At 43.8% G+C, this 21,615-nt stretch overlaps 1 protein-coding gene across 3 annotated transcripts in view; it reads right to left on the bottom strand.

The window, feature by feature from the left end:
• LOC128874056 (transcription factor AP-2-epsilon) overlaps nt 1-21,615 on the bottom strand; it is a 189,937-nt gene that overhangs the window by 80,171 nt on the left and 88,151 nt on the right. The window contains exon 2 of one of the 3 annotated variants that reach the window (XM_054118316.1): nt 17,386-17,505. The exons of the other annotated variants lie outside the window; for them this stretch is intronic. Coding sequence (XP_053974291.1) covers nt 17,386-17,448 — 63 coding nt within the window. The 5' untranslated portion in view covers nt 17,449-17,505. The remainder of the gene's footprint in view (nt 1-17,385; nt 17,506-21,615) is intronic. 3 annotated transcript variants of the gene reach the window in all.

Raw genomic sequence — 21,615 nt, 5'->3', positions numbered from 1 at the left:
CGTCTTCGACCACGCGATTAGACTGGAATCGCGAGATTCGCTTCTAAGACGGCCACGATTCTTGCGGAATCGAGCCCATTGGTCGGGCAATTTTCTACCAAATCGTTGTTGAAACTGTTTTACATCGAAATTCGAAGACAAACGCGAGCACTGAATAAAGCTGTGATGTCAGCTCGAGCTCTTTCTATGAAAGATTCCAGGACAATTAATAATAATTTGTCGCATACAGCTGTCCATGGCGTGATTGTGCGTTTATCACGCCATTAGACTTCTCTGTTGCAAGTTAACCTACGACGTCGCTCGTGGGTGTTTTATATTGTTGCGGTCGCTCGTCGCACCGCGTTGCAGCGTACGATCGATGATATATTGCTAGATGCACTTAACACTTTACCTATCATCCTTTAGAAAGAGTTTAGGAAGAGTTTACAGCTTGGAAGAGAACTTTCTATATTACTATATGTTCAGTAATATTAATATTCGAACAAGGTTTTCAAGTTAGAACTTAATAACGGATTTAAAACATTCCTTTTCCTTGTGGTGCGATAAGGAGAAAAATTTGAAAAAAATGGAGCTACCTACACGTGATACGTCTGCAATTTGTCAGGTTTTGAGAGATATTCGCGGATGGTATCTATGTTTTGCCTTCTGTGAGAAACCCTGAGGACAAATGAGGCCTTTTGAATGACGCTATTTGTCTGTTTCGTTAGGTACCCGTGCGCTGAGGAGAATCGCTTGTGCCAGAAGTTACGTACATGGTCAGGGCTTGGTGCCTTCCACATGCGTGTCTTCCTGATAACGGTAGTTACATCATTTGTAGTTATTTCGTGTTTTATGTCCTCGGGGAGCTTCTTGCATCTGGTTTCTTCATTCCTTGGGCAGGTAACTGTCATTCTTATGGCCTGGTGACATCTAGATACTCTAGCGATGACCAAAAAGTGGTATAGAAATGTCTTCTGTACTCGAGGAGAATAATTGCTGTTTAATTTTCATTCGATTCGTTCATTTCACTGTCGAATAACTATTTCTCGTGTAGTGTTAAATTTTAACGTTCTTGTAGTAAAAGATTGCAAAAGATTGCTATTTTGTCTGTACCGCTGTTTGGAACTCCCGCTTTTGGAACTCCCAAGAAATAAATCTGTGAGTGTCAAGAAAACCCGGATTGATTTACGGATCCTTCCTACACTTTCCACGGCGTAACAGTACGAATACTTATGAAACTGACTGTATATCATTCCCAACAATATTTTCAGAAGTCAGAACGATATTCCACCTCCCCTCCTGTTCACTCATGGAACGACGCATTCCTTTATAAAACCGTAAATACACATATTCCCCGCAAACGAGCGTCTTTCTCCTTTGTTCCGCGCGGAATAAGAGAAACGATCTTCGCGGCGATCGATACTCGGGGCCGAGGAAAACAAAACGACCCGAACAGAAGAAGAGAGAGAGAGAGAGAAAAGGAAAACGACCCGGCGCGCATTCGATTCTACTCGGCCATTAGGGCACACAGGATCCATCCGAGCCCATTCCGTAGAGGCCTTACTTGCGGTTTCGCGATCGAGAAGCGGTTCCGCGAGGTAGGTGGATGTAACGCCGTGGATGAGAATCTCGTTGTCACGATATCGTATTCACCAGGGCGGAGGCCTGGTTACGTATCCTCGATTCCTCGTTGTTATAACTTATTCCCTCCGCACTCGAACTCGTAATCTCGCGTCTCATCCACGGAGCATCCGGTCGAACGAGGGGCCTGACTTTCTGTGCGATGGATCACGTGGACGTAACATCGGTTCCTTCGCTTTCGCGATCAATCCTTCGCTGAACTGCCAAGGGTTTTCCAAAAGGCCCCTTCAGGATTTCGGTTTTTCGATGATGAAATTATTTGGTCATCCTACAAGTTCGTGCCGAAGACTGTGTCGATATTTAACCCTTTGCACTCGAGGCCATTTTTTTCTGATATCTACCAGTAACTCGAATGCTAAGTTTAGATTGATTTGGAAGATGTAGATGGATTCGTAGACAACCCCTTCTTAGATATAATTCTTGATGTAATGACGCAATGAGTGGCCTCGTGATCCTGTCCAAGCGAGGATGACGGGATCCTCGACGTCGCGGTTGCCTCGTGTACGATTCGAACGCAGATTTAAAGACGCACCGATGCACCGGTGTTTATAATAGAGGAACGAGCTTGTTACTCGGCCAAGTTATGGGGTCGCGTTGTTACGCGAGAGAAATTCAAGGTATCGCCATGGGAACGGGTTACCCTGATGCGTGTAACGTTAGGAGGATCGATAAATTCCGGGGCAAGATCGCGAACTTCAGCAATGCAAAAATCGCAACGATCGAGTGTGTACAGGGTGATCCTATCAACTGGAGACCGCCTTGCTGACTGCAATTGCGATTTGGTCGCGGATGAACACGACGATTATTCGAGTGCTACTCGTGCTAAAATCAAATCCTTTCGTTAGAGAAACTCGACCTCGAGTCGAGTACCTCGAGCATGACTCCAAAATTCAACCACAATTATCATCCACCTATGCCACAAGTTTACATATACCCAGCGTCGCGGTTAATAGAGGCAATGCTTAATTCCTACGTCCACCGATCAGGCAACAATCGGCCATTACGGTGGTCCCCATCGGAACGAGCAGTGATCTCTTGACAAATTCAACGATCACGCCGTTTGTATCGGCCATCGCGAGCCACGAAACGAGCACGCTGACGCATCGAAGAACGAGGGTCCTGCATTGATCGTTCATAACGTAATACCGCATGAATAACCGTACACAGGAAAAGAAGAAAAGAAGAAGACCGCCGCGCCGGTCGAGCATGCTGTAGACACGGCGCATTCTTCGATAATGTGTTCCCACAACGCGGTATTGTTACGTGGCGCTCATTAAATAAAGTGATACGACCCGTGGTTAATTGAATTAATGGCGAAACGAGGAAAAAACGCGGCAAATTAAACTCCTCGCGGTTGTATTTGCCACGGGGCAACGTGCTCGGTCCGGTTAGAATTATTTTCGGGTGGCGTTCGTGGCAAATGTTGGCCCGAAAAAAACGTGCAAGGTGTATTTAAACGAGTTCGGTTGAACTATGTGATTGCAAACTCAGAATGTAACACTGTAGAAATACTGTAGAATTATTACCGTCAAAGTATTCTTGACTATTTGATGTTTTTATTATTTCTCCGTCGTCGTGCTTATCTTCTCGCAACAAATTTTCGTTCCTCGTCGTTTCATTTTCAACCCTCCTTCGACCATTTCCAATTAAATTTCATCAGCAACGAATCGCGCTATTTCGATACGTCAAACAGCCATAATTCCCTCTTTTCGGCGCTGATTCGTCCGCCTTAAAAGGCATCCGACAATTCCAGCGCGCATTTAACCAAGCGCGGGCCCTTTGAAAATCGTTCCTTTCGTTTCTTCGCTGACCCAGTTCCACGCGGACCGAATTCCCGCGAGTCACACAATCGGCCACTTAATAAACTTTTAAAAGCCGTCTATTACGCCCCACTATAATCAACCATCGGTTCCTTAACGCTTTTTCGATTCACTCGAGGTAATAATTACGTCATCCGGGGCGAGCCCCGATAACGATTATAACGTTTCGGTTACGTTGCCAGCCCTGAAAGCTGACGGACGCTACGGGTCGCGCGCGAACACGAAAACTTTTTAATGAGATTTTAACGAGTCGCTCGGATTTTTACGTGTTCCGGTAGCCCACGAGTTCGATGGGTATCTCGAACTATGATTTATCGAAATACTTTCTAAACTGACCAAATGGCGGCTGATTGTTGGATTAAGCGGAAAAGGGATCGGGCAAAAATGGACGGAATTCGGTGGAACAGCGGGTCAGGAATAAAACCAACCTATGGCAATTTATTCGTAGCGTTTAATGCAGTTAAAATGCATTTTTACTCGTTAAAATTCGATTATTTATTTAGTGAAAGATATGCATAACGAACATTTCTCCAAATGAATCTGTTTTCGAAATGCAATTTTTTTAGACGATTCATACCATAATTTTGTCGTTATTTTATTTTATATCCATTATTAAGTAACAATTTTATATCGAGCATTTTATCTCAACGATTTTAAAAAAACTCGGGGTGATAAAATGCCGAAGTAAGAGACGAGAAGAATCTTATTCGAATGCACCGTCAACTTCGCAAGATACTTCAGAAGATACCATCGTTTAAAGAAGACTGGTTTTGCTTCCTCTGCGACGAAGCAAGTGCAAAAAACGAGATCCCCTGCGCATAAAACGTGCGTTATAGATTCGAGAGAATTGTGGAGCATCATGGACAAGCACAAACACAAGGAGGGTAAACAAAAAGCCGAACTTCAGCATTCCTATTTTCAGGAATAACTTCGATATTCCTACTTTCGCTACAACTTCAAATTTAAATCTACTTCTGTGAAATTTGATTTTGGTTCGGAAAGGTGCTTAACTCGATCGTGCCCGTTAGAACTTCGAGAACCCCGCGGAACCACGAAGGAGGACTCGAGACGACTCGACGACGAGGACGCGAGGAGCCCAGAAGAACAATTCGAAAAAACGGACTCTTTCACCTCTCATCCTCCTGGAGGCGAGATTCCGCTCGGCTCGCGCTCGTTTGGTCCAGCCAGGTCAACGCCCCAGTGACCAACGCACCTTGTTCCTTCGTTCATAACGCGTACGTGCGCGCGTATGGGTGCGCAGAAGGCATCTCGACTGCGTGTCGGTGCGTAAGCGCGCGCAATCTAGGGCAAACGGGTTCGAACGTTAGAGCCACGACTTTTTCCTTGTCTGGCCTGGCTGATACGACGCTGTCGAAAAAAATTCGCGAGCAAAAGAACCAACTGTGCCCGACCGTTTCACGGAAACGACGCCGTGCTGCGAAAATGGCATTCCTCGGGTGAAAATCGCGAACTTTGGAGACGAGAGATTACGGGAGAATTCTGGTTGGAAGTTGTAGGCGAATGTTTTTGGATCAACAGGTTGACTTGGGAGCATTAGAATTTAATATTATCAGTGGCGATAAGTGTAGATGATACGCGTTGTAACTTCTCGAGGTACGGACACCTATAATATTACCTATGGCAATTACCTGCCTATAGTCATGATATCTAATGTTAACATTTTCTTTTTTCTGTATTAAAGAAGCACCAAAGGGTGTTGTACAGACATTCGATAATTATTTCTTTCTAAGCAGTTATCTTGAAAAAAAATTCATGCAATTATTCTTCTGGGCCACTATAAATAAAATAGACAAGGTACCAGCAAGCGTTAGCGTAACGCGATCTCGCTAATACGTCGATGATGTTTGAAGGGGGAGAAGGATAATTCGAAGCAGTGATTTGATCGCGTGTACGCACGTTCCGTCAACGATCGTCTCGCACGATCTTGCCGGCGATTACCGATTTCCTCATTTTTTCGCGACGACCGGCACGATTTCCTCGACCTGGACGTTACACGTGCCAAGCAGAGCCCAGCCGCAAAGTGAAATGATAGGGGTGAAATTGAGGGGGTGGCGTGTCCACGTGTCATAGGAGCTGAAATTCCTCGCTGAACTTTCGAAGGAATTCGATATCTTCGCGCGAGGAATCTCCGTTCCGCTTTGCACCCTCGAGTTAGGAGCCTTAACCCTGTGTTGGCCTCTATTCTGAGTCAATTTGAACTTAGAAGAGTTCGAAATATTTCAAATAACGAAGATATGTTATGTAAAGTAAAGTCGTTTTTGGAATTTTAAATACTTGCAATTTTATTCAGTCTGCGTTACTCGATCTCTTAATACGATCAAATAACCGAGAAGAATAACCAAAAATCATTATTTATTATTTATTATTTTTTTATCATATTATTTTTTAAATTCCTTTCCCGCGATCTGATTATATTTACTTGGAAACAAATGTACGTATGCCGAAGTGAAGGAAACGACGTAAATTCCGTGCGCGTACAATCGCGAAGGGGTCAACAGTTGTTGCAACAATCGTCTGGCGACCATGCGTCCCTGCAGCCCAGCTTCGTGCAGACTCGCACGGCCGACACTTGGCGTACATTAGTCAATTTTAAGGTCGGACAGGCACGTAGATAATCGTTCAGAATTTACCGTGCATTACCCGACCGCGATGATCAGGGTTGGTCGCCAATGACACGGGACACGCGTGCAAATTACGCCGTTTCGTGCCCCGCGCGAATCTCGTCCCTCCGAGGCTTTTAATTTCAACCGCGTGCCGCGCCCTGGCGTCGTTTTCCTTACCTCCGTTCCAGATCAACAATGATCATTTATTAACGGTTTAATACGCGGACGGTCGGTGGAAGGACAGATAATTTATTCCTTGTAATTATTACGCAAGGAAGAACTTTTTAAAAAAAAAAGAAAAAGAAAACATTTAACCTATGTTACATGCCTCTGAAACAAAAACAACTGAAGCTAACTCCGAATTTACGAATTCCGCAGCTTAGTACATATTCCTACGAAGGATCTGATTTACCATAAGATAAGTCAATAATTAATAAAATGAAGAAAACGACGTAGAAACTAGTTCATAATTCGTACAACGAAAGCTCGATGGATATGGTCGCGCGTTATTTGTTACGCGCATGTGAACGCGCGCTCATTGAAATCGAACAACGTCGTTAGAGAATCGTGCGAGCAGACGAATGATTAATACATGAGAGACATTTTCGAGGATCGAGCTAGCGGACTTTCTAACCGGCTGACACGCCACGTGAGATATTCGATCGCCCATGTTCCTTTTGAGATCGTCGTCCGACGACAGCAGTGACAACGCGAAAAAGAGATCGGTATCGTTCCGACTAGGAGACAGGATATTAATTTATCTAGCGTTGTTTTTCTGCGCCTGTCTCTGCGTTCTGTTGGCGAAATCGAACCACGTTCAGCTTACTTACAGCAAAGATATTATAATTATAAGATTTTACAGAATATATTATTAGTAGGTGTGGGATCAATTCTGTGTCTTTAATTGTATGTCAAACGTATGCCTTTAATTGTATGTTGAACGTCCAAGGAATAACAAAATGCACAATTTTTTACTCTTAAACCACATTTACTTATATAAATCGACTCGAACGTTTTCGATTCAATTCGGAATAAAGTAGAAACAAAGGTTATGTTATATTCTTGTACTATGAATCGGTGCGCAAGAAGAGATCGTAAATCTTGAACCATCAGTTAAGACACGTTAATTATCAGACCAGGCGTTAAAGGTCGTTAAGAATCATCAATAGCAGAGCCCTTAATTGCAAATCAAGACTCTTTAATTACGACTGGTATCAGCTTGAGGGATGCACAGCGTTTAGTAGTCTTACAGTCTAGAAGGAAGGGAAATTATAGTAATTATAGTAAAGAGTAATATTCTATTTTCTCCCTTTCCTGGGATTCCCGAAATACTGGACTACACTGTGTTAAAACACACGAGAAGAAATTGATTTCAATTCTTGACGAAAATTTTTGTATTTCTGAATACCATTTCAAACTGTAGGATAGAATCGTTGAGAAATAATCAATTACGCTATGAAACTTGACTGCCTTACTATATCCGCGTGTTCTATCGCCAATAAAATGTTTGACACGAGTTACGTGTGACATTTCAAAGCGTGTTTTTCTTTTGGTGACACGCTTTACATAAGACGTTATTTGCAAAATTATTTCGCGTCAAGCTGAAGTCAAGCTGAAGTCATTCTGAATATTTGATCGGGTTGTGTATGTGTAAATTACACAGATTTTCAGTTTCTTACTACTCGAGAGTATTATCTAAGTTTCTCTTTATAATTCATGTAACTCGAGAAATAAATTAATCATTAACGTAATATAATATCATGTATTATGGAATAGCGTAGTATATTATAGTACATAGCACATAGCAATACAATACAATATAACATAATACACCATAAAATTGATACATTAATAATTAATTTACTTTTTGCCTCGAAAATTTAAACCAAAACAAGGAAAAAGATTTCCCAAAACATAAAATCGAACGTTAGCGGCGATCAAATAAGAAGACTAAACGTATCCACGCTTAGAAAAAGAACAAAACTTGGGCGAATCGAGGAACCAAAAAACCAAACAAAGTGGAAGTAGCGTCGACGAAGCTGTTCCCGATCGAAACTATGGCCTTTATCGCTCAATCGGGCATTCGCACTGCGAAACACAATACGTAACAGTAACAGAACTCGTTGCGCTTATATAAAAAAAAAAATAATTGCCACGGGGAGAACCCTAAGTGAAAGTAATCGATGCGATTCCGATTAATTAAAAGCGAACTCCGTTTGGCGATTTTATCTCGCGGCCGCGCTAATAACGAAAGGTCCGCTGCTTCTCTTATCTTCGCGAAACTTCAATCGCAGCGCTCGCTATATACTTCCGTATTCGTGTACTTTCCGATCACAATTTTCGGAATCCCACTTTTAACTGTTAAGGATGTCCATTTACGGTTTAAGGACTGGCTAAATGAAAATAACAACCGACATTCGCAGTCTCGGTAACAAGCTTTTATTGCATTGATTTCTTGTAATTAACGCGTCGAATGTTTCGGCTATAATTTGTAAATGATATAATTAGCGCGCTCGAGGATACGATGATTTTTATACGGAAGTCGCACGAAATTATTTCGAAGCGGAGCTGTGGTAAAAGGAACGTGTAAATTTAAAGATTGATTTATTTAGAGTATCACCTCGAAGGGTTGCTTCGATTCCTTGATCACAGCGTAATCGCCGAATGAAATCGCCTAAAAATTAGTTGCAATTGATAACGCAAGAAGAGGAATCCTTCGGTTGCTCGGGGACGCCTGCTCATAATTACTCGACAAGATTTAATCGACGCGCTTCGAGCTAATTAAAAATTCCTCGCCCCTCGCGGATTCTATCAATAAGGAGATAAGATCGTGGCTAACGGTAAGAAAGTGTCTTCGGCCGTTTCGTCGTTCCGCGAAAGAAAGGGGACGGAGGCTATCATCGTGTAAATCTCAAAAGCTATCCGTCACGATATCGCCGCCGACAATTGACCACTCTACGGTGAGCTTGCATATTCGCGACGCGCGATTCGACGCGATTCGCTGGAGGATCCAGGACGCGACGATCCACCACCGACCACCGTAATTGCGCCCTTTGTGTTTGACGGCGATCCCTCGCAAAAATTGATCCCAATGAACCAGTCGAGACGTGATCAATTCACATTTTAGTATGCGCACGAACACTAGAAATGCCAAGCAATTTTTCGAATTATTTCATTAACGATGATTATTTATTATAAATGAAAGAACACATGATCACAATAATGGAACTTAAATGACAATGTACTTTGTGTTTGAATTACAAAATACATCAACCTTGCAACAAAATAAATCATCTTTCACGTTTATTTATAATCATGTATCCTTCCGTTTCAAATAAAAAAGATTGAATATATTCTCGAGAAGACTATTTGCAATTGATGCACATCGTAATTCGCGCATTTCTACGTAGCGATACCTGCTAGAACCATCTGCCGAGGAAATACGGAATAAAATCACTAGTTACCGCCTTAATCTACAGACACCTTGCTTACCGACTCCATTACCGACTTGTACGATTGTATCCAGTGAGCTTCCGTGACTAACGCTATAAAGATATCTGCTGTTACCTACGTTTCCTGAATTACCTCGAGAGCATAGTAACAAATCGCGACTGTCTGTACCAACATACCAATGTATAGATCATAAAAGTTACTAGGCTCGTCCTTGTCGAGACAAATGAGATTAGAATATTCCCAATTTCAGTAAGACTGTTCCTATTCATTCGAATTTCTCGAGTTATCTGATTAGAAACGTATACATACTTCTGAAACACTCGTACTTTTTAATGATTATTATTTAATTAAATTTTGATACAGTTTAAGGAAAGAAACCTCGATCTTACCTTCGTTTAAGTATTTTTCCTAGAAAGATAAGAATGTGGCAGAACTTTCGGGTGTGAAATTGTTCGTATTCGCCCCATTTTACTATACTAACTACTCCCACGTTCCTAATCGCGGCCGTAAACAACTCCCATCGTGGATCAGAGGCGGAAAATAATTAGCCCAGAAACGAAAATTCGTGTGCCACGTGGAAACCGGTTTCGAACGGCCGTTGTATGTTTAGCCGGCTAATTGACCAGTCGAAAAGAGGGTTAGGTGAGCAGAGGTGAGCGAAGGGCGCGCATCCACCTAACCAACGGCAATAAATATCCCTCACCTTCTCCACCCTCTATGTTCAAACACAACTAATTCAGGACATTCCGTAATCATCGGTTTAAACGTGTGATTTAAGACCGTTTCCGTTAAGACCCATGGAAAATCTTGAACGGCGCCATGCGCAGTCCACTCTTAATGCGAGCTCGTTTCTCGATCGCAAACAATTTACAACTTGGACCATGTTCATGGCGTTAAACGGTCCGGGACCACTTGTAGAGCGATTACAGGCGCGTTAGTGGTTTAGAAAAATCCCGTTCCCTCGCGTTGACGACGACCGACCGCTGTCTGCTAGGAGTTTATCGTCTGGTGTTCAGGTTTCAAGCTTCAAGCCAGAAAGAGAAAAGTTGAGGGAAAAATTACTCGAAACGTTAGATACTAGAGTTGAACTGTGGACTTCAAGTATTATTAGCTCGATGGATTGGAGAATGAGGAAGATGCTAGTTATAGCGATTATGGTGTCTCTGAAATGAGTTGCTGACGTTGATATCGACTCAGTGATCCGAGGACCTCTGAGGCTAAGATTCAAACCTAATCTTTGGTGTTTCAAAATAAAATTGGGTAGAACGCTGAGGGTTGTGATTTCCAGTTTTATCAGATAGCTAGGAAATAGTTTCGCAATTGCGATACAGTTGGTTCGCCGAATGAATTCTCGATTTAGGCACGCGTGTATGTGCGTTAAGCTATTGTTCCATGCTTTTTGGCACGAACCAATGTGTACATGCTCCAATTGCATTCAAAATCGACGAATAGGGCTATATTCTGCCTGGGAAAAAAATAAAATATTGTATCTCGAATTGTTTCCACATTGTGAAAATCTGAATCACGGTTCTGGAACAACGTTGCTCTTCGTCATACATAATTGATAAGAACAATCAAACGATCGATAACAATTCGCTTCTCAAAAATTTTTCCATCTATCCCTCCTAAGCTGACCGTATCAACGCTTAATGTAACCCCCCCCAAAAAATCCATCATTTCGTCCATTACAGTCCCAAACCAAAATCTTCGTTTCTCCAGCGAGCAGGGGCCCTCCGTAGCAATTTAATATTTCCATCGTCAGCGTCCCGGTCTCCAAAGGGACCGACGCTCGGCGAAACGACACGAGCCCGAGCAACCGGGACGAAAAAATAAAGAAAAGGACGAATCGGTGAAAGACGATTTCGCGTTCGGCTGGACCCCCATAAAATCCGTGCGGCTCGTCTCGATTCGTGGCACGCACGGAATTTCCGAGCGCCTTTAATGAGGCAGTTTTATATCGGCGTCGGCAACAACCGAAGGGGGAGGTTGAGAACCCCGAAGGTGGCTCGTGCTCGATGATGACCTCTGACCGCGAAGACCGAGGAGTGAGACGAGGCCATGGCTGGGCACGCGAGGCCCAAGACTTCGCCCCGAGGCACGCGCACCATTCCCTTCTTTCTCCTCTTTTTTCGTACACCGTTCTCTCTCTTTCTCTCTCTCTCTCTCTCTCTCTCACTCTCACTCTCACTCTCACTCTCTCTCTCTCTCTCTCTCTACCTGACCATCGCCATCCACCCCCTCTTTCTGGCCCCGTTCCCCGTGTTTCTTCGCCGCCCTTTCGCTCGATCTCCCTTCGCCCCTTTTTCCCCCCTTTTCCCTCGTCGGCTCCACGTAATTTTGCGCGATTGGCCGGTGTCATGCCGTGCCAGAACACTGCCCATGGTACTCCATGATGCGGCCTGAAGGTGGACAGGAGAAGAGAGCGAGAGAGAGAGAGAGAGAGAGAGAGAGAGGCGAAACGGTGGTCGCTTTGCATGTGCGCGTACCTGTACCTCCCTCTCCGCTGGATCGAGATCCATTTGAGATCCTTCGGTCGGAGACTGGGGCGTGATCGGTGCCCGGATCGCCAGGGTTTCCAGCCGAGGCTATCTTCGGATCGCGATGTTTTGATAGGCTGTCGCGGATAGGATCTTTGGATAGGGTTTCGCGCGCCGAGTTTCGCCTGGAAGGTTCCGATAGGAAGTTCGACCTATTGTTATTATTAACATTATTGGCGGTACTCCGTATGTTCCCTTGGTATAAGAATACATGAATTTGTGAATACATGAAAGTGGATCGTAGATGAGGCTTTTCACGAATGATGCTGTTTTTCTCGAAATTATTGGCATCTACCGAGAGTCATTGAATTTGACGTAACGTAACCCATATTTTAGAAACGAATAGAATTTAAATAGAAAACAGTGGATAATTGGTAAAGCACTCGATAATAATCCCTAATTCCCCGTTCAACTCCAATCCCGACGTCTGTCCTCGACTATCTTCTCACCGATGAGACGTAACAGTGTAGACGTAACAGACGTAACATCTAGGCGAAGTGACACAGAAATTAGAGCCCCGCGCGATCCGTCGAGGAGATCGGCACAGGCCAAGGGATCCAGGGCCGAGAGGAAACGGCTCACGACCCAAAAGCGAGCACCGCGGCCATCGGAGCCGGTCTCCGGATATCAAGGTGAAGGATACATGCGGCAGGTATCCGCTGCGAGGTCCCGAAGGGGGCGGTGTGAAGGGCGTAGCCCGCTAATTATAATTATACCACGGCAGTATTAGCAGCGTGAAACGCAACGTAAATTCTGGTGAAATACTCGCCGCCCCTCGGGGTCCCGGGGCGCGCGGGGGTACAGGCTCGTTTGCCAAGCAACGCGCGCTTTGTTTCGCGGTGCCGCGCGAGTCGTAGATCGACCTCCGCATTGTCGTACATTACCGCGCGGAAATAAATGAGTTCGTTACGCGAGAAAAACGAGAGACACGCTAACGACACACGCCGCGCTGCGGACCTTCCGACAAGCCGGCTCGGGATGCGCGCGTCGCCGACGATTTGCCACCATTTGTCCGCGTCGTCGTCCCGTTTTAATTACGTCGCATTAATTACGAGGCAATAATTAGAAGCGAATCGTCGGCGTTGCCCACCACCCCTCCCTGCCCCTTCTCGATCAACGTTTTCTAAACACCGAGGATGGATTCCTTGATCGATGCCTCGAGTCGTCTCGCAACCGTTTCACAAAACACTAAACAGTATCTTACCTACTGCTAACGAGTGAAATAGCGCTAGATATACTCGATACAAAATGAATAGTTTTGGACTGTTTGAGTGGCGAATGTTCTTGACCAAAGGAATCCGCGTGGACGACACATGCCTAACAGTTGTGGTTCTTCCAAACTCAATTCTTTCCTAATTAACTGTTCCATTGAAAAAGTCGAAATATGAGAAATACCTTAACTCGAGAATTAATGAATCTGAATCTGAACCCTCGGATGCGACGAAAAAGCTACAATCTTCTGGCTACCGCCACCCATTTTTTTTAGAAAATTAAAATGGGTGCACCGTGAGCCAGCTCTGACAGGAAAACGTAAATCGAAACTTATCTACCTGTTAACGATATCTTATCGATAATCGTTAGCGGGAGCGCTACTCTGCTGTCGTTGACTCGACGATATATACAGGTTATTAACGTGAGTTACAACCTCGGAAGAAGCTCGGGCAATTTAAATATGATAATTATGCGGCTCGCGCGGCATTAAAAGACTTAACGCGAGATTACGGCTCTGGGCTGCTTCTCGTTGTAAATCTCGGGCGCTGTTCTTCCTCCTCGCGGCGGTAAACATCCGTGGCCCTTTGCTGGATTTTGTTCTGCACTGGTTAACTTTATCTAGGTAGCGGTAGCAGTGAGATGGAAGAGATTCGTTTCTCGTGGAAAGTAACACTTGGAAAAGGTGTTCCTGATGTTGTTATTGTGAAATTGATGTATTCAATCCTGACGTTTTCATTATGGTATCCTATGACTTGATACTAATATTTCCATGTCTGAAACAGCAAGTTCCAGGATGTCGGATCAAAATGTGAAAAGTGATTCGATTTGGATGAAACTTGGTACACAATGGTTTTTGGGGTCCCTGATACGAAATCTCAACTCAAAATTTAGAAATTCAAAATGGTGGATCCAATATGGCGGACCAAAATGTCAAAACTGACTGGACATGATTACGTTACTTTGACGACGACCCTCGTCCCTACTATTTATAAGTTTCATTCGGAAAATCGAGTTACAGTTTCCGTACCACCCTCATTTTCCCAATAGTTTCATTCAATACTAAAATTCGTAATTTGAAAAAGAACCTCCGCGATTTATAATCCAATAATAATCCTTTCTTTAACAACGATTCGAGAAACCGCGACTCGTAACCCTGAATAAAAGGAGAAAGGACCCGTTTCGTCGGCTAGAGCGAAGTCTAGCAGCACCCTAGATTCCCAATTCATAAATCTCCCCTCCCGGCTCGCTAATTGATAATAGTAATTACACCTCCGTGTCGCTCAAACGGCTACGCGGGCAGATTATACGTGCGCGTGTACCCGCCACGTCGTTATTTATCATCGTCGACTTAAGCTCCGCTGGCTGGAGGATTGAGTCCCCGAGCACGGCGCCGTTCGCCCAGCAGGAAGGCGGGCGGTTTCTTCTAGTGCACTAATAACATAGTGGCGACCCGATAATTAATAATGAAACAGCACGGGGGCAAGAGGTAGGGAGAACGTGCCGGCCCTGTTACGCTCGCCCCGCGGAGTAGGTGGACCGCCTTTCCGCGTAATTGCAAGGTGCACCTCTCTACGTGCGATTCGTCGACGGAATCGAACAACTAGGAACGCGAACTGGCCACTGGTGCACCGCCGCGCCGGATCGAGAGGAGTGCGAGAAAAGCTCGACAAAGTGGAAGGGCGACTCGCTCGGCGATTGGTCGGTTCCGTTCCCGCGAACATTGTTTAACACGAAGATCGCCACGTAATTCACCATACGTAATTCACCAAAATCACCACGAAATTTTCCCGATACTATTTACCGAACAACAATCACAATTTATTTAATCAATTCATCTAAACCTCAACGTGATAGTTGAAACAATTTCGTCTTATTGTTAGTATGCAACGTGAAATTGGGAAAGAATTCCGAGCAGGCCGACAACGATCATTTCAAACGTCTAATTCTTTATTCCGTGGCTGTTAACTCTCTCTCTCTCTGGCTCTCTTTTTTTTTTTTACATGTTTCGCGTCGACCGAGAATTTTCCTCGGCGGTTTTCCTTCGTTGGCGGTGGTTTTTCTGCCGAGAAACTCGGACTTAGCATCGCGGACTAAAACGAGTCTCGACGCAAATAAGATAATCTCCATTATAAACTCGGGGGTAGGATGAGTAAACGACGGGGAGTTATTTACTCGTCTCGGAAAGAGGGGAGAAAGGAAACAAAGTAATAACAACGGAATGAGAATAAGAAGGCAGGTTTGAATCCTTAGGTAGTGCCGCAAACTTCTCGGCCACGCAGACGCGGTAAGGCGACTTTCCATCACGCTTATTATCTGCGGCAAAGGGAGCTTTTCAACCTCCTTTCCGGTTTTATACCACGAATCCTGCCACTGGTGGCCACAATTAAGAAATGGAAATTTATAGAAAACGATGCTGGTTAATTTTCGACGGTAGACAAATTTTTGTACGCTGTTCTAAACGATCCCATAGTTCCCATCTTATGCTTTTACTTTTAATTCCAATCGAATCGCGCATAAATTCATCGTGACTCCTGACGCAAAAATCGTTTATTATCCATGAAGTATGAAAACGTCTCGATCCAAGGATTATGCGAAATAAACGGTGGTTCATGAACGCGAGCGGAAATTTTCCCATTTTCGCGCAGCAAAATGAATGAAAGGCGAGTTGATACAATTACTTCGTTTCTATTCAACGCGCAACAATTAGACGCACTTCTCTGTTCAGTTTTACAGTTTCCCGTCGGGGAAAGAGTTTTCCCTGTACCGGGAAAATTGAAGGAAATAATACCGAGCAAACTGTGAAAGCATTTGGAACGAAGGGGTTGGTTTATGCATCGACGTGTGCTGCTTAGTAAATTTCATCGTCGGCTACAACGCTCGCATTGTTATCCCCTGGTACGCGTAAAAAGTAAATAACGATACCCATAAAAGGAGCATTGTATCTTTAATTGAACATTTCACCCCGGCTACAGCTTCCTACAGCGGTTCGAGTCGTTGAATTAATAATCTAGCGTGCTGGCAAATAACGGAGAACAAGTTTTGCTTCGCCGTACGAAGAACCAACTGCGTAAATTTAATTTTCGTTGAAAGATCGCATTTAACGCGCGCAGAATTGTACAATTTATTTCGTTCGCTTGTTTATATCGTCATTTTTTACTTTAACAATGCAAGATTTAATTGCCGTGTATAATGAATCTCGTTATTATTTTTGCCTGACGACACCTTGGCGAGTTAATCTTTTTATTATGAATACGAAATACGCTTTAATTTGTTTAATACGGAGATTGTTATTCCTTTGAAAATTTGAGGACACGTGTTCTCCAGATTTCCAGATTTGTATTTTAGATTTTGATCGAACGAGCGAATAATCGTAACCAGAGATCATTTTCTCGTTTAAGTAGATAGGTCTCACGTGTTTCGTGAGTTTCCAGAAGATTCATAGGCTTGCGATCCCCCTAATTTCCGGTAGCCGGTAAAGAGAGGAACGTAACGTGGCGTGTCGAACGATGTGCTCGTCAGATAAGAAAACAAATGGGTGGACTTAAAATCGAGTAAATTTTTCGACGATCTCTTGAGAGATAGCGGCGCAATTACGTTTTTAAATTGTAATTAGTCACGTTTTGGGACCGGGGTTAATAGTAGCGGAATAAATTCACCGCAAGGTACATGGCGATAAATTGAAACTGATCTGCTGCCGGAATTTGAATTGATGTGAGCGAGAAAAATAGTGGATTATGTTTCTTAAGAATAAATCGATTGCAAACGAGCAACGAAGGATGAGGTTAAACCAAAAATTAATTAAACAATTAATTAAAAAATGGGATACTTGTAGAATCGATAATCTATAACACAAGGGGAGCGAAAGATTTTAAATTTGGATCGTAAATGTTAATAAATTGAATTTGAATAATAAAATTTATCTTCCAGCAAATTTCACTGAAATACCCCTAATCGCTCGTATGATTGCGAGCTTGTGCGATAGAGAATTCGTTCGACGAACGAGTTCCGGAGCAAGATGGCGCGGAAAGGGGGTCAAAAGACGTATCCAGATTCGTGTCGCGTGTCGTTGAGCAGATTCGCGTATGCGGCAACCCACTTACGTAAGAGCAACACACTTACCCAGGATGCACTGCAGTCACTGCTTCCGAGGGTTTGAAAGGCTGGCATGCATCTGAACGTCATTCTGACATCTACCGCCGAAATACTATCCAAAGGTTCACCGCGGTGCTCCGGTCACAACTTACCTAGAACAAAGCGAAACACTTACTTAGCAATCAAGAGAGCGCTTCTGCAACGCAAAGTAACAGGATAAATGATTGGATAAACGATCTAATTGAATTTAAAAATAATGTACTTTAAAAATGGAACTTGAACTTCTTTACAATTTATCAAGATAAAATATGTCTTTGGGTATATTATTATTTTTTGCAGTGTTTCTTTGTTGTGACTGGGCTTTCGTATTTTAAGGGGGATGTCAAGTGGTCAAAATGTTATTTCTAGGTTTGAAGTTTGAAGAAAATCGACAGTTCGTTAACTTCCATAGAGGCTTGATAAAATGCGTTAATAGACAGAGACAAGTAGGACACCGCGATTTTCTCTCTCTTTTTCAGCGGTGAAGTAGAATCCCCTACTCTATCCATAGTGCCTCTATGGATGCGAATCCCTGTGCCATATTTCGCAGATGGAAAAGTTCCTCGACATTTTCGCCTGGCAACGAGGAGTACGTAAACGCAGCGATGGCGTCCATTTAGCCGCAATGCGGTCGGTGTACTTTTCTGAAAGGACACGCCTTACGCCCGGAAGCCTCGCGGGGCGCCAACTGCGAAACGCATCGAAGCAAACTTTTCCCTTATGTTAATTACACCGCGTCCGTTGATACGTGAGCGTGTTAGCCGAACTTTTCACAGAAAAATTCCGTCGCGAAATCCCGGGGCGCGTGTGTGTGTACCTACACCTGCTTCGCAGTTGCTCGTCCCGCGGCGCATTAATGCAGACGTAAGTAGATCACCGCGGGTGTTCCCTTGGGTCTGCCCTCCTCCGCCCCCCTCCTCCACTTTCCACCCGGGTATCTTTCAAGCGAGCGTGTAACGCAGGTAATTTCGTGTACGACACGTTTCGATGGTATGCTCGCTACCTTGAGTCATTTATTAGAAGACTAGTAGACTGGCACGGAGGGTGTTTTTTTAAACGTAAAGAAAAATTGGAGTTAGACTGGTATGCGGTCTGTATTTCAAATGTAAACAAAAATTGTCGTAGAAAAATCTTGCAAGCTATTTTTGACAAAATATCTCCCACTGAGGTCTATCAAGAAATAAAATAAAAATTCTCGAGTTCCCCGAATGAGTTGCCTTTTTTAAGAGAATCGAAAGCAAAGTATTCTAGCTTACGTGATAAAGAATAAAATATTTGTCGAGCGATTTATGCGATCCACCGAGCATAAAAATAACTGCGGAATTAGAGTTCGAGTTTTCTAAAATCGAGTTAAGAGACGAGAATCCCGCTGGCTTTCGCGCGTTCAGGAATTCGAAAAATTCGACCACGGGGTTCTCTGTTGCGTAAGCGATCCTCCCTCCTTTGGTCAGCTCGAGCTGATTACTAGGCCGAACGGAGCGCATTCTTCCCGCAGCCGAATAAAACCACGCAAAATGGCCGGAGGAACCGGGAGGGTTGCGAAGAAGAGGATCCCAAAGAGGAACGCGACGACGCAAAAGGTGCACGCGAAGAACAAAAAGTCGGACCCCGATGACGGAGGAGAGCGAAGCGTTCGAGTAAAAATGTGAAGCATCAAAAAGGTTTTCTTTTTCCCACCTTGTCCGTTTGAATCGCTCTCGTCATTTGTTACCGTCCTTGCTTTCCTTTCCAACTCCCAATCCTCGACTAGGATCAACTTCGATTAAAGATCCCCAAAACCCCGTTCAGATACTCGGAATTTCATGTTCGAAGCGAAATACGGACTCCTGGCAAACCCCTGACGATTCCCATCGACATGGATCTCTTTCCCTCCTCGATTCCTCTTCCTCGATCCCGTCCTTCCTTCCTCCGGACTCTGCTCGACGGAAAACGCAATTCTCGCCCCGTTGCCGTCGCGCGAATGAATAATGGATTCGGACGCAGCCATGCCGGGCTACCCGGTTGAATATTCATAATGCGTTTCTACGCCATGTGCCGCTGATACGAGGATCGTTTCGCCGTCGAGTCCTGCGTGTTCGCCATGAGACGAGCGCGCACGAGTTGTCCTGCGCGTGTGCTCGCGTTCAACCGCGCTCACGAACGCACACGAGCGTCCGAAACGAGTCAACGTTGGATCAGCGACTCGCGGAGAGGCTGTTGGCGGTCCAGCGATGCTAATCGAGCCCCGGTTGTTCGTCCAGCGACGCCAATAGGCCAACCGGTCGACGAGAGAGCTTGTCCCGTTGCTGACCACTTCGATACGGAGCCATCGTGGCCACTGGCTGGTTTTGAATGGGACGCATTGTCAGAGACTTCCTTCATTTCTTGGCTTGGTCATTTACTTTGGGAACCACGGGTGCTAAGTTAGATGCGAAGTTGATTATGTATTTATATACGGTGAATCTTACTTGGGATTTTTAGGTGTGGTCCACGCAGGTGGCGCTTAAGAGTGTCTGGGTTAATATCTATTGATTGGAACAATTAAAACTTTGCACTCGGGGCCTTTTTTTCTGGTAAAGTGCAAGTAAAGTGTAAAGTGTAAAGTGCAAAAGTGTAGTGTAAAAGTGTAAAGTGCAAAAGTGCAAAAGTGTAAAGTAAAATTAGATTTAGATTAGCAGGGACAACATTAAGGAGCCGTAGCTGATATTAGATGAACTTATTCTTGGTACTAAATATTAGTCGCGTGTCGACAAGTCGACCAGTAGAAAGAGATCGTGGTTAAAAAACAAGTGTTCCTCGATTCTCTTTTTTGATTTTTCCCTTTGAAACGTGCCATGAAATGTAGACGTTCCCATGGTGTGAACGTTATACAACGAGCCGTCGACACGCAACATGCCTTTATTTACTGAAGAGCAATTAGAGCTGCTGCGTCATTGCGTAAGGAGACAACGTTGACAGTTTAATAACACACTGATAAATTAAGGTTCTGGAATATTACATTGTAACAACGAAAAGGTATAATAATACGAAGGTATAGAGTATAGGTTGTAATGTGAGGATTGCTGGTGTGTCTATGTATAGAAGAAGAGAAGAGCAAGAGTCAGGTTTCAGCATAAAATTTACAGCTTATGGATTACTAATATCCGCTTTAGATGATATCTTAAAACGACGTTAAACACAGAAAATTAAATTCAAAGGATGTTTACATATCGTATCTTCAGAAGAAAGAATATCAGAATACCGAATTACCAACTGATTATTACAAGATTAACACAATTTAATAAAAATTGAATACTTGATAAGCATTCCTCGTGAACGTAGATGAAAACTATTCCAGTTGATCGGGTAACGTCGATTGAGCTACGCGTCGATGAGCAAGAGCTTTCGAGTGAAACAATTTTCGCTTCTTCCGAAGAAGCGTTATTACGCAAAGAATTCTAAGACGTACGTCTAACACGTGATGTTACATCACGCGAATCGCTGAAATTATCGTAACTCCTGGAACAGTCTTAAGTACCTTCGCACGCGTGCAAATTACACTTTCACTTTGCAGACACGAGCGAGCACACGTTTTTCTAATCGACGAACATACCAGGATCTCGCGTGGGAGATTTCGAATAACCTTACGAAAATTTCAAGAAGTGACCTGACATTTCCTCAGACTTCTTTAAAGCCAAGAACAGTATAAAACCTTGGATGGAACGAAATCGACCCAGTTGAAGATGAAGAGTTAATAAAAGTCTTAAACTGTATTCTTGCTTTAACAGAAACTCGTAAATCCTCTGTATCTTTCAGAGTTTACGGAACGCGCGACAACGATTAGAACAACAGGAGAGATGAAGCAAAGGGAATACAGGAGAAGGAACGTCGCCAAGCAGAGACGACGTCGGCGGAGTTTAAACGCTACTTCAGCTGCTGCTTCAAAGAGAAAGAGAATTGCAAATGCCATGCTGTCCTTTAGAGTCTCAGGATATTGTACAAAGAAACGCAAGAACGAACATGGCGATAAAAGGGGAATCTAAGAACAGACAACGAAGCAAAGTTTGATGTTAATCAATTGTGAATCACGAGGTACTATGTTTCTTTTTCGAGTGCTTAAAAGTACAATGCCACCTCTAGGATCCTCGAACAATAGAGGATGTTGCAATGTAGAAGACCTCAGCATTCTGGTTCCTATTTATCGATTCACGAGTACATACGAATTGCATTTTGTAAACAACAATTATTCCAAATATTAGA

The sequence above is a fragment of the Hylaeus volcanicus genome, chromosome 3 (genome assembly GCF_026283585.1).
Source record: "Hylaeus volcanicus isolate JK05 chromosome 3, UHH_iyHylVolc1.0_haploid, whole genome shotgun sequence".
Classification (NCBI taxonomy): domain Eukaryota; kingdom Metazoa; phylum Arthropoda; class Insecta; order Hymenoptera; family Colletidae; genus Hylaeus; species Hylaeus volcanicus.
This window is presented reverse-complemented; position numbering and strand designations above follow the sequence as displayed.